A 13,162-nucleotide genomic window follows, 5' to 3' on the forward strand; every position below is an offset into this window, starting at 1 on the left:
CCCTCAGAGACTCCTTGCCCTACTCTCAGTTCCTTAGAATAAGGAGAAATTGCTCTTGCAAAACCAACTATTTCAGAGAAGCAAATTACCTCTCCTCAAAATTGAAAGCAAGAGGCTACCCAAAGAGAATCGTGAAGAATGCCTCTAAACGTGCATGGTATTGTCCAAGGGAAATCCTGCTGACCCCCAAACCCAAAAAAGAAACACAAAGAATAGCTTGTGTAACTACTTTTTCGCCAGTTTCTAATAAACTGAGAAAAATGATGCTCCACCACTGGCCAATTTTGAACGTAGGAACACTCACATTAGACAAACCACCTTTTGCCTTCAAAAAGAACAAAAATCTAAAGGAACACCTGATCCGTGCTGCTCTACCCTCTACTGTCAATACTTCCATTCTAGAGGGAACTTGGGGCCTTCCGCCCATTCTAGGGCATTTCAAATGCAGAAATTGTAATGTTTGTGTTTTTTCAATGGAAGGTAAAAGTTTCACGTTTAATAACATCACTTCACTCAGCAACTCTTTTTCCAACTGTAACACTGCGAATGTAATCTACCTCATCATGTGTCCATGCCAAAAGGTCTATATTGGCCAAACAACACAAAGAGTAAAAACGAGAATTTGTCAACACAAAAGCCGAATCCGGTGCAAGACTCCAAATGCGCCACTCGTCGATCATTTCGGAGAGGCCAATCACAATGAGGATGATATTCGCTGGACAGTGTTGAAAGTGCTGAAACTACCACAACGTGGGGGCAACATGGCCCAGATCTTAAACAAAGAGGAACTTGAAGCAATCATCACCTACGATTCAATTAGAAAAGGCCTGAACAGGTCAGAAGATTGGACAACGCTCCTTTAAAACTTTATTCACAAAGAGACATTCCCTCTGTGTACACCCTTCAAATGGCTGAAACTGAATTGTTCTACAAAACAACCAAAAACATACAATTTACATGCTAATTGTTCACTAATTATAATTGTTCTGCATTTTTACCATGTTTTTATAACCAATGTGACTGATAATTAACTGTTAATGCTTATGTCTCAAAGCTTTATCAAGTCACATGATCACTTCTTTCCCCACTCCAAAATGGCCCCCACACTCACGCCGTTTTTTGCACCATCCCGACACTGTCCTACCTTTATTTTCACCTTTGTTTCTATTAATACCAAACATCGTAGCCTCCAGCCCAGTCCCCATTGCCGGTTGACTCGGATGCTTCATTGTGGCTGCGAGACTCGGACGAGGTAAGCGCTAAGCCCGCACAACCCCTGCTACCCACCGCCCCAATTCCCATTAACTAATGAGCCTTCGCCTCTATTTAGCTCCAACTAGGAACGCGGACAGCCCTTGCCGCTGCCGCTTGAATACTGCACTAGATGCGCTTCGCCATCCTTTTCGAAGCACGCGTGTCGCCACAACCTCCTATTGCGGTAAGCATTTTAAAATTCTCTCCCTGACCAGTCATGGGCCGGCCCTTCACACAAGCAACTCCTGACACTAGCCTTTCGTTCAGTGCATTCTATAGCCTTTTGATTTTAATTTTCCTGCCCCATTTAGCCTCCGATGCATCACGGACAGCCTATCTAGCTGCCGCTTCGACATCGCCTCAGACGCGCTCCCGTATGGATCAAAAGCGGGTTACCCCTTAACTACCAACATGGTAAGCCTGACCTCCACATTTGACTGTCTCTTGTCCGGTCACCGTCCCAGGCACCTTCTAACATGTGACTTTTTTACAGAAATAATACCGATGTTGAGCAATCCACGGTTAGTTTATTAACCCTCGATGCACCACAGACAGTCTATCTAGCTGCCGCCCAGACATCGCACCAGACGCGCTCCCACCATCAAGCGTGGTTCTTCTATTTTCCCCCCCCAACTACCAATTGGTAAGCATGACCTCGTCCGTTGACTGTCTCCTAACCGGTCACCCACCTAGGCACCTCCTAATACTTGACTTATTTACAGATCCAACAACCAGGCTGAACTATCCCGCCGCCTCGTTAGACGTCCGCCTTCCCACCAGAGCGGAACACACAATACTTCAATTGGTGTCAGACCTTGACACAATTACCCCCTTTAGGTAATTATCATTTCCTCTATAAACATCCAGGCTATGCAATTGGCACGTCCTTTCCCTTGCCGCGCACTTCATCATAGCACGACCACAGCTTTGCACACCAATTGCCGCACCAACGCATGAACCTTCCTTCATTGTTCCTAAGGTTTGAGTAATGAACTCACAATTCTTGCCCAACACCGGGCACTCCTTCAAGCAACCGATTCTTGCGGAACAACCCCCAGCATGATATCATCCATCACGAAATCTTCGCGCTGATACTCCATCACTGCCATAAATTATGGCACCGTCACTTATTACTTCCATCACCTCCGTCGCATGCGGCACTACTCCTGAGCACACAATTGCCGTTTGACTGTTGTCTTGTTTTTGAGTACTATCATACCCTATGCTGATTTTATGTATTTTATTCTCACATTCCTTCCTTCAATTAACGTCCACAGGCTTTATAAATCGAACCAGGCAATTTTTGAAATATCCTATAGTCCTGATGATGATCCCATTATACTAGGAGCTAGGGATCGAAACGTCACGTCGACTTGTTATAATAGTTCCACATTGTACCGAATATGTAAATGTATTGTGGAGACTATTGGGTAGAGCTTACTTTAAGTTGATTATTGTTTTGTAAGCCCCCATGATCGCTCCAAAGCCTCTTTGCCTGTTATTACTTTGTATATTTCTTTCTCTAATTTCTTGATCTTCCTCTGTCCTCTCTGTTGAAAACTCGGTACAGGATTGTGCCCTTGTTTCATCAGTCTTCACTATTATAAATTTTTGATATTCAAGATTAAATGCTCCTCTGTCCGGCTGGACCCAGGAGGAACTCACATAGGTCTCATTGAAGTCTATGCAGAATTAGTTTTCCTAACCAAGATTACGCTAGGGACTATTGTTAACAAAATTACGAATTCACCCGTGGTCCTTAGCTACCTTTACCGGGTTCCCTTGTTACTTATACTGTTTTTTAATCATGGCAGCAAGAACTTACAAATAAAGCAACTATTTAGTTCTCCCTAGTTAGTTTTATCATCACTTCACTCACGTTTTTCCTTTCTTTGCGCTGAGTCCTCACCCACACTACAGATATCATCTGGTGGATTTAGTCAATCCAAGCTAGAGCAGATATAAAGACATCCCTGTGCTCCTCCCTCTCAGCGAGAGGGTTGTAGCCCTCACAGGAACTAGGTTTTTCCTCTGGGAGGAGAATCCCAAATAATGAAGCATGCCACCATAGGTGGGTGAGGGATTTCGTCGTAAAGGGATTTCTCCCCCAGCTAGTACCGCAGGTTTACTCTCAGTGGCTTTTTTTTGCTTTTTTTGTCTTTGTCCTTCAGTGCAGATAACCTAGACCCAAGGATTGTTGTTGTTTCGGAGGTGACCAGATAGCCAAAAACTGGTACAACTATTTTTCCACAGTCCTCATGATAGCCATAATCATCTTCGTAAGAAAATGTTGGAAACACTCATTTATGGCCCCAGTGAACTCTGGACCCAAAGAATCTGAGGTCGCTTACTCCTCAAAATACTCTTCTTGCATCAGGGCGGCTGAAGCCCTCCCCTTCGTCACATTTAAGACCACCCATTTTATATACCTGGGGTAAACAAGCTGAACAGGAAATCACTTGTTTAATCTGTGTCTAGCCTCCAATAGTTTGAATAGTGAAGAAAGAGCCAGAAAAACAGAATGCCAATCAAAATGAAAATTCCCCCTTTGAGTGACCAAGAACAAACAAAACTAGTATGCGTGCGAGTTCATACGGGCCACCTGTAAAGGTCTGAGTCAGTAATAGTGGAGCGAAGAGAAACCACCTTGGGCCAAAAAGTGAAGAGAAGCAGGTCTGCAATAACGGACTGCAGGGGTCATATGCTTGAATTGAGAACATCTGGGGCAGAAAAAGCTATGTGCATGGAGATTAAGGGTGCTGCTCATGCATTGATTAATGCCCACAAAATGTTGGGAGCAACATGGTCCCCGAGTACCATACAGTGATACAAGATGCCTCCCAAAATAGTGCCTCATGGCACGGTGTCTTTGATAGAGCACCGGTTAAGCACTAAACATTGCTTACCCTCGATAAGGACACACAGTACTCAGAAGAGACAATGACTTGGCGCATCTGGTCTTAAGTCACCTCCGGCAAGTTCATATGGCAGCACCCAAGGTGTAGAGAAATATCCATAACAATTGTTAATACCACATAACTATTACATAAAAAGGCAGAAATAAAGCAAAACAGAATACAAACTATGGCAGTAAGCACACAAAATGTTATAAAGAATTAAAATAAAAAACTTAACTGGTTGCTGAGCAGCAAAGAAAGGAAGCGCACTGACTCGGACAGAACCCCATTTGTGGGAGCAAGTGTCATGCGATTTGTAAATGCCTATATAGTTTGTAGTTCCTCCCCTGGTGTTGCTGGAGAGGTGGTTTACTATGTAAATATAAGTGTCTTTAAACTGTTATTGGAGTAAAGCAAGTAAATGCATACCTTATCCACCGGTTCTTGTTCAGAATATTTCTTAAATAAAAGTATTTTTATCATTAGGTCCCATGCGCTATAGACACTGTAATTTTTAAACTCCACAACCAATCCTCAGAGAAAAGGAGCAAGATAAGGACTAATAACACATGGAAGACAAGAAACGCAAGAAAGGAGATAAGTAAAAGAAAGACACTGCTTAGATGTGTGACTAGGAGTGCCTTTGATTATTCAATATCAGAAGTAGGGCCTTATATCCAGGAAGCGATAATTTTGAAGATATGTCCCCAATTCATGGAAGGTTTATCAACTATACTTTGGCATTGTGCAGCATACAGACCCTGTACCAAAGTTGACATACTCCAAACTAGGGTTGGCACACAGCAGGCTACACTCAATGCTTAAGTGATGTGTATACTCGAATTTGCATGTTTACTATGCATAATGTTTTCTTTTAACAGCTTACATCCACAGATTGCTTTCTACAGCTTACATCCTTAGACTGCTTGTTGTCTCAGAAAGCCTCATTCCACTATACTCCTAAAACCCTGCATGCAAAAAAAGTAACTTGACTGGATTACACTTGATTCCTTTAGGCTTGATTCCTCTCCTCTCTTTCTTCAGAGTGACCCTCTTGTTACCTTCCATCCTCTGCATGCTTTCTATTTGTGAGTGTAAGTCCTCTCAGTCTCATGCTTGTCTGAGTTATTTGCTCCTATTGTTATTCTGCAAAAGGCAGACACCTCATTTCATAGATCACAACCTCTCTTGCTTTAAAACCTGATCCCTGCAACCTAACATTATCTAATCTCCCCCGGCCTATCCATCACACCCACCATTCACCTGAAACCACATAGACTCCATTACAGATCACACCTAACTGGTATTATTATAATTCATCACAACGTGACTTGAGTAAATGCATACAATGTTGTTTTGGGAGAGCACATGACTAATCGCAATAACCAACCTTTAACCACTGGATTAACCACTAACGTGGGGTTCCGGAGTAGTGTGCTATTCGCTGTAAAGTGCTTTAACGCCTAATAAGGGTCAGTAAGCACTATATAAACACAATTACAAACAGAGCTAGGAGGATAGCCGCTCTAACTGTGTTCTTCCTGACTGCCACTGCAATTACCCATATTCCTAACTGTAGTTTATCTAATTCTCTTAAGTCACAACAGAGCTCTTGGTTCCCCCCCTCTCCCCCCCCCCAAATACCACAGACACATATAGAACTAGAGGTGTGATTTTCCAATCACACAAGTCTGTTACCAAGACTGAAGAAACCATTCCAGGCTCACTAAGTTTTTAATCAGTGACAGACCCCCTTATAGCATTATAGCATTGAAACATTGTGTTTTTTTTTTAATACTAGCTAACCCGTTGATTTTCTGTTTCGGTGAGGTACCAAAACTGGAAAATATATCCATCCCTGTCAATTTATTGCCCTTGAGGTGCCAATAATATCTACAATCACTATTGCTGTTTTTCTTTTTTTTTCACAAACTTTATTGCATTTTATTATAGGAATCTACTTGCCTTACAGAAACATGCCATTTATCTTATAAAATCACTATTGCTGGTAAAGTAATTCTAAAATGGTATGTATTACAATTAAATTCACATATCTGTGGTGCAGAGATAATGTAGAGCTTTTTTTGACCAACCAATCATATTATCGCTGCAGCATCAACTGAGCTACACGCATCCTTAGACAACAAGGTAAAGGGCAATCGTAAACAATCGTTAAGAATGTATGTAAGTGTTGTGCAATGTCGTTGGAGCAAATATAGAGCAGTACGAATAGTTTTACAAAATTATTCAAGATCTTTCATATTCTAAATAATTTTGGGTTAAAAGTTTTAAGAAACGTAAAGCATTGTATTAAGTAGAACATCACAAATAAAAACACATATTGCATGCTTGGCAGGTCTTTTGACAGTAGGGCTAATTTTAGAAGACTTTTGCATAGCGAGATGACACTACAAATATCCGTAGCACTTGAACTGAATCAATATTTTTCTATTTTTATTACCGACATGCCGATTGCCGTCAAACCTACACCCTGCCGACCTAAAAGGAACAAAAATGATTGGGCAACATTGCTTTATCTTAATAATCTACTAGAGTATAAATCATTCAAAATTGGACCCTTACGGTCCAGAAACCGAAACGTGCAATTAAATCTCCGGATTGCTGCTCTTCTAAAAAATTGCTCAGCATACACAAAATAAAGTAAGCGAGCCAAAACCAGTTATAGATTGTAACAAAACATCTGAAGCTTCGCAGTGTAAACTCTATTTCACGGCCTGGTACATTAACGAATTCAAAGGATGTTGACATTGTCTAGCATATGTTTGAATGAGAACACAGCATTAGCAGCGCCACTGGCACACTGAAGCACTACATAAACGAAGGCGTCTACCTTGTATTGGATTACATATTTACAAAGTAGGAACAGCGGCCCCATTCACAAAAGTAATCTGAGACGAAATCCTAATTTTACGACTTTCGGTATTCACAAGGGCATTTAGGAGTAGTAAAGTTAGGGATCCTAACTTTACTACTCCTAAATGCCCTTTGTGAATATCGAAAACCGTAGGTTAGGATTTTGACTCAGATGTTTTTTTTTGTGTGAAATAATGACTTTCTTTGCTCTTTTATGGCTATTATTTAGCCGAATAAAGATTTTCGAAATGAAATAAAAATGTCTCAGATTACTTTTATGAATTCCTGCCCAGCGCTCCTAGTGCGCTGATGCAGCGTGAATCTTTTTGATACAAGGGAAGGAACAGCCTCAAACCCTGTAAGAGTTGCCCTTTTCCCCCAGGCGGCATACCTTGGACTCCTTCGAGGCATCGTTCAACAGCTTGGACACAACTCTGGCAGGTCATCTGCACTGCAAACTCCAGCTTAAAAGAAATGAAGCAGCATATAAATCTTTAATTGGTTGTATATATAACCATATAAGAGTATACAATCTTTAAACAAACTTCATAAAACTGTAAAAACAAATAAGAATGTATTATTATAATACCATCAAAAATGTAAAGATAAAATTGTGTTGACAATACATTACATTAAAAATCCTCACCAACAAAAAAACAAAAGAATTTCTAAAAAAACAGAAGTAAAAGAAAAAAATCCTCACCTACAACAACGAGGTTAATCGGGTCTAGATCGCCTTGAGCTCAAGGCTGCAGGTAAAAAGCATTAAACTCCAAATAACACATGTTCATTCGTCAGGAACTGCAAATACATGTCAGACGAGCTTGTGAGAAATAAACCACTTTCAGTAACGGTAGGAAAGACTGCTTCTTGTGCATGCTAAAATATTTACAGAAAGCACAAAATGTAAGGTGTCTGGTGCAGCAATATTGTCACAACCACAGAGCTCTAGAGTTCCCAGGTGAGACCATCCACTAACGGAGGCCAAAAGATGGTACAGCAAATTAAACCTGAATCTCACCACCACAATGTATCCCTCTTGTTAAGTACAAGAGAAAGATAGAGCTCCATACCCTCTACAGGTCTTAACAGCATGTGCTAAGCAGGAAGGAATACTAAAATCATAACATTAGTTATCATTTTAGCTTTACCTTTTAAACTGCTTGCAGAGCAGTGGGGTGACGCTCCTCTGCCTTAGCAGAGGAGCCGCAGCTGGGTTTCACCAGCTTTGTTTGTTCTTGTTGCAGTACAACACGTTTGAAAAACAAATCCCTCACCCATTGCATGGTCAAGAGAGCCTGCGTGCTCCATCGTGGGGGCATATTATTTTAGATTGCTTTCCCAGTCCTGTGGCGAAAAGCCGGGAGCTGGAGGTACGAGGACCTTGCTGAAATTGCTTTTTAAAATCACAACTGCTTTTAATTCTTGTAACATTGTGTGGTGTCACTTACTCTCTCTCTGTGTTTGCAAAGCGCCACTACCTGACATCTTCTGCAGCACACAGACGATCTTGTCTCTGCTCGCGCTTGGCATTTCTCGAGCGGCCGCCATCAGCACAGGCGTGCGCGCTGACAACGCCCCCTACAGGCCACGCCCTCTACAGGCCACGCCCCTCTTACCCTTCCTACTTAAGCGCTGAATCGCTAGCGCTGGGTAGATTGCTTTCCAAGTCCTGAGGCGTAAAGCCGGGAGCTGGAGGTACGAGGACCTTGCTGAAATTGCTTTTTAAAATCACAACTGCTTTTAATTCTTGTAACATTGTGTGGTGTCACTTACTCTCTCTCTGTGTTTGCAAAGCGCCACTACCTGACATCTTCTGCAGCGCACAGACGATCTTGTCTCTGCTCGCGCTTGGCATTTCTCGAGCGGCCGCCATCAGCACAGGCGTGCGCGCTGACAACGCCCCCTACAGGCCACGCCCCCTACTGTTATACAAATGTGCATGCACAGGAAGCGCAGCGGACAAGCGCAGCGGGAGCGCCGTTTGCGCGCCGAAGGCGCGCCTAAGGCAAGCCCGTCTGCGCCCGTCCGCGACTGTCCGGGGCTAGGGGCGCGTCACTCTGCCCCGCTCACCACCTATTCCCCGGACCAACTACACAAGCTCCAGGGACCCTGGCCCATCGCTACCTCCACCTGTTCCCGCATCCTCTCTCTTGGTCTTTCTCCTGCCGCTCCTTCCCACATCCCCCTTCCCACAGTTGACCCCTCTCTCTCGTCCAGTAGCATCACCCCTCCCACTACCCCTAAATCCCTCACGGTGTTCTATCTCAACACTCGGTCAGCAGTCGCCCATGCACATGAACTCTCAGTCCTGCTGGATCTTCAAGCCCCTGATCTTCTTTTCCTAACGGAGACCTGGTTCAGCGACGACTCCCTCCCCGCCCTATTAGCCACTTTACAGGCCTCCTACTACGCCCTTCGGGCTGATCGCCCTCCCGGCAGAGCTGGAGGCGGCGTGGCGGTCATCGCATGCACCGATCTCCCCTTTCAAATTCTGTCCCTGCCTGATATCGCGACCACCGAATACTTGGTTATTCGCACTACGTCCATTACTCCCCCTCTGACCTGTTTTCTCACCTACCGTCCTCCTCAATCCCCTTTACAGTTCCTTTCTGACTTCTTGGAAGTCCTGGCTACCATTACAGTTAATAACTCTTCTATCCTACTCCTAGGCGACTTCAACTTCTGGCCTTCCGACCCAGCTGAATGTTCGTCCTCTAAGGAATTCTCTGAAACCCTCCAATCCCTCAACTTCACCCCCCATGTCCACTCCCCCACCCACATCAAGGGTCACACGCTTGACCAGATCTGGTCCCTAAACTGTCCCGTGGAATCCCTCTCTATTTCGCCTTGCACTTGGTCCGACCACCACCTTATCTCTTTTTCCCTACCCATTCACCCCCCAGCCAAACCCCCTCGCCTCAAAAACATCTGGGTTCGAGCATGGGGCCGTGTCAACCCGGAAGACCTTTCCTCCCTTCTTATCACTTCCCTCCCTTCCCTGCAGGGCCTCTCTACTCTCTCCCAGGTTGAGGCCATAGATCAGTGGCTCTCCGCTGGCAGTGACTCTGTTGCCCGGCTCAAACGTATTACTTCCAAGCGTTACAAGGATGCCAACCGGTGGTTCAACGCAGAGCTTAAGGCCACCAAACTTACTGTACGCCGCGCGGAGCGGGCTTGGAGGAGAAGTTATTGCCCCACTTTAAGACTGGAGTATACCAACATCCTTACCCAGTACAAAAAAGACATCTTGGTGGCCAACACCGCCTACTTCTCCTCCAAAATCCTTGCTGCAGAAAACCAGCCTAAGGAGATTTTCACGATTGTCCATAACCTGGCGTTCTCTGACAGAACAACTTTGAAGCCCGCCCCCTCCGAGGAACTCTGCCACTCCCTCAACAACTACTTCATCCATAAAATTTCTACTATTAAAGCTAACATCCCGCCCCCTTCTCCCTCCTTTGTTGACCCCCAATGCCCCCCTCCCAAGGGACAACTCACTGCCCTCGCCCCCATATCTACGGAAGCCCTGTCTCCCTTGGTACCTTTGGTTAAATCTGGCTCTCCACTCGACCCCTGTCCTGCTCACATTCTCCGTCACATCTTTGTTTCCTGTCCGGATCCTCCCCTTCACCTCCTTAACAGTTCTCTGGCTAAAGGTGTGGTTCCTTCCCCCTTGAAGTCTGCGGTTATTGTGCCGATTCTAAAAAAACCTGGGGCAGACCCCTCTGTCCCTGCCAATTTCCGCCCCATCTCCCTCTTACCTTTTCTGGCAAAGGTGCTCGAGCGCCATGTCACCGGCGCTTTGAGCTCCTTTGTAGAGACTCATGGAGCTCTCGCTCCCCGCCAGGCCGGCTTCCGCCCCGCACACTCCACAGAGTCCGTTGTTATTTCGGTCTTGGACAACCTCAGGGAGGGTATGGATACTAACCGGCGTCAGGCCCTTGTGCTCCTCGATCTCTCAGCCGCCTTTGACACGGTGGATCATACCATCTTGCTTTCCCGTGCCAGGGCTGCCGGGATCGGAGGGACCGCCTTGGTCTGGCTATCATCCTTCCTGAGCGACCGCACCCAGGCCGTTCGCCTGGGTGATTTTACAGCGGACGTCCGAAAAGTCCAGTGCGGGGATCCCCAAGGCTCCTCCCTTTCCCCCCTCTTGTTCAATCTCTATATTGCCCCTCTTATCTTTTCTCTTCAACAAATGGAGGTCGCCGTATTTAATTATGCGGATGACCTCCAGCTGGTCTTCAACCTTTCCTCTTCCCCCTCTTCTGTCCTTAATTTTCAATCTGTCATGCTCCACATCCGGGACTGGATGAACCACAATCACCTTAAACTCAACCCCGACAAGACCGAGCTGGTGTTGACGGGTGGTTCATCCAGCCCCTGGTCCCCTCTCTTCTGGCCCCCTTCTCTTGGCCCCTCTCTGGAACCCTCTACCTCTGTTAAAACCCTCGGCATAAAACTCAACTCTCAACTCACCCTTCACTCCCAGGTTAGCTCTGTGGTATCTTCCTCTTTCCTTTCACTGCGCACTATACGCAGGGTGTCCCGTTTCTTCACCTTCCCAGCTCTCAAACTCATCACCTTAGCCATGGTGGTGTCCCGCCTGGACTACGGCAACGCCCTATATGCAGGTATCCCTGCATATAGTTTACGGCGTTTGCAGCAGATACAAAACCAGGCGGCCCGCCTGGTCTTCAATCTTCCCAAATTTCACCGTTCCTCCCCCCTCTTGAAATCCCTGCACTGGCTCCCTGTGCGAGCCCGAATCCAATTCAAGCTCGCCTCCATCACCTTCTTGGCCCGACTGGACCTGGCTCCAGCATTTATCTCCTCAGAGATCACCCCCTATGTACCCACTAGGAAACTCCGCTCGTCCTCCCAGTCCCTCCTCACTATCCCACGCTACCGGACAAAGAAGTGGGGAGGTTCGAAATTTGCTACCCTTGCCCCGATCCTCTGGAACTCCCTTCCCCTGGATCTGCGATCCATCACCCTGTACCCGCAATTTCGCAAACATCTCAAAGCACATTTGTTCACAAAATCCTTTGATTAAATCCCCAGCAGTCTCCCCCGTTTTTTTAGCCCTGGATCTGGTTAGCAGTAGCGCCAAGAAACCGCAGGTGTACGAGCGCTTTACAAGTATTTTAAAACTCAAACTCAAACTCATTTAAGCTCCAGGGGGCGCATGGAATAATAGTTACAGAATATGTCATCCCTACCCATGCTGGTAAAAACTACCTTCACATACGCAATCCAAGGGATTCTCTGTGTGTGGCCAAGGGACAAACAATCAGACAGAATCCGTGTGTTTAGCTGGGAGCCCTCCCCGGTCCAAATCCTGATCCAGCAAAGCAAGGGCCTGAGTGCAACGATTTCTCTAATGTATCTTACACCAAGGTCCTCATGAACAGAGACGGTCGGGGTACTTTGAGGAACCTGCGGAATGCATCTTAGAAACATATTTTCTGCCAGCTGGATCTTATCAGCCGTTTTATAGCCCCATACCTCACTGCCTTATGGAGCCTTCGGAAAAACACTTAACCTGGTAAAGCTTAACTAAGGTGTCGGGTGACCATGATTCCAACCTCTGCACAAAACTAGCTACTGCCCCTGTGGCCTTGACTAGATCACATCTCCTTCCACCAAAAAAGGGTTTCCAAATCATGTTTACATCGAATAACACCCAAGATATGAAAAAGCTGGAACTTTTGCCAATGTATGACTCCCCACCTTGAAAGTTTTTGAACTAGTGGACCGAGGGCCAACTACCATAATGTATGATTCTGCAAAGTTAATCGGAAGGTCCAAACTGTCCATAAAAGAGACAAACTTGACAATCGGTCAATCAATCAGGGTTCTTATGGAGCATGGCTAATCACCTGTTAAAGTCTTAAGGTGCTGAAGTAGGGGGTTCTGCAGTTCAGTCGAAGACCCAGTTCTGGAGGTCCTTCCTGAATTGAGGCAGTGAAGGTGATTGCCTGAGATGTAGAGGTAGAGAGTTCCAGGTCTACGCAGCCAGGTAGGAGAAGGACCTTCCTCAGACTGAGATTTGTGGATTTGTGGTATAGTGCCCAGGACAAGATGGGCAAAGCGGAGATGTCTGGTGGGTGTGTAGGAGGAGAGGCAGTAGT

The 13,162-nt window shown here is 45.5% G+C and overlaps 1 protein-coding gene across 1 annotated transcript in view; it reads right to left on the minus strand.

The window, feature by feature from the left end:
* CCS (copper chaperone for superoxide dismutase) overlaps positions 1-13,162 on the minus strand; it is an 884,312-nt gene that overhangs the window by 799,682 nt on the left and 71,468 nt on the right. Inside the window, exon 2 of the mRNA XM_085625499.1 lies at positions 7,417-7,489. Within this exon, the coding sequence (XP_085481625.1) occupies positions 7,417-7,489 (73 nt within the window). The remainder of the gene's footprint in view (positions 1-7,416; positions 7,490-13,162) is intronic.

Source organism: Triturus cristatus, chromosome 9 (genome assembly GCF_964204655.1).
Source record: "Triturus cristatus chromosome 9, aTriCri1.1, whole genome shotgun sequence".
NCBI lineage: Eukaryota > Metazoa > Chordata > Amphibia > Caudata > Salamandridae > Triturus > Triturus cristatus.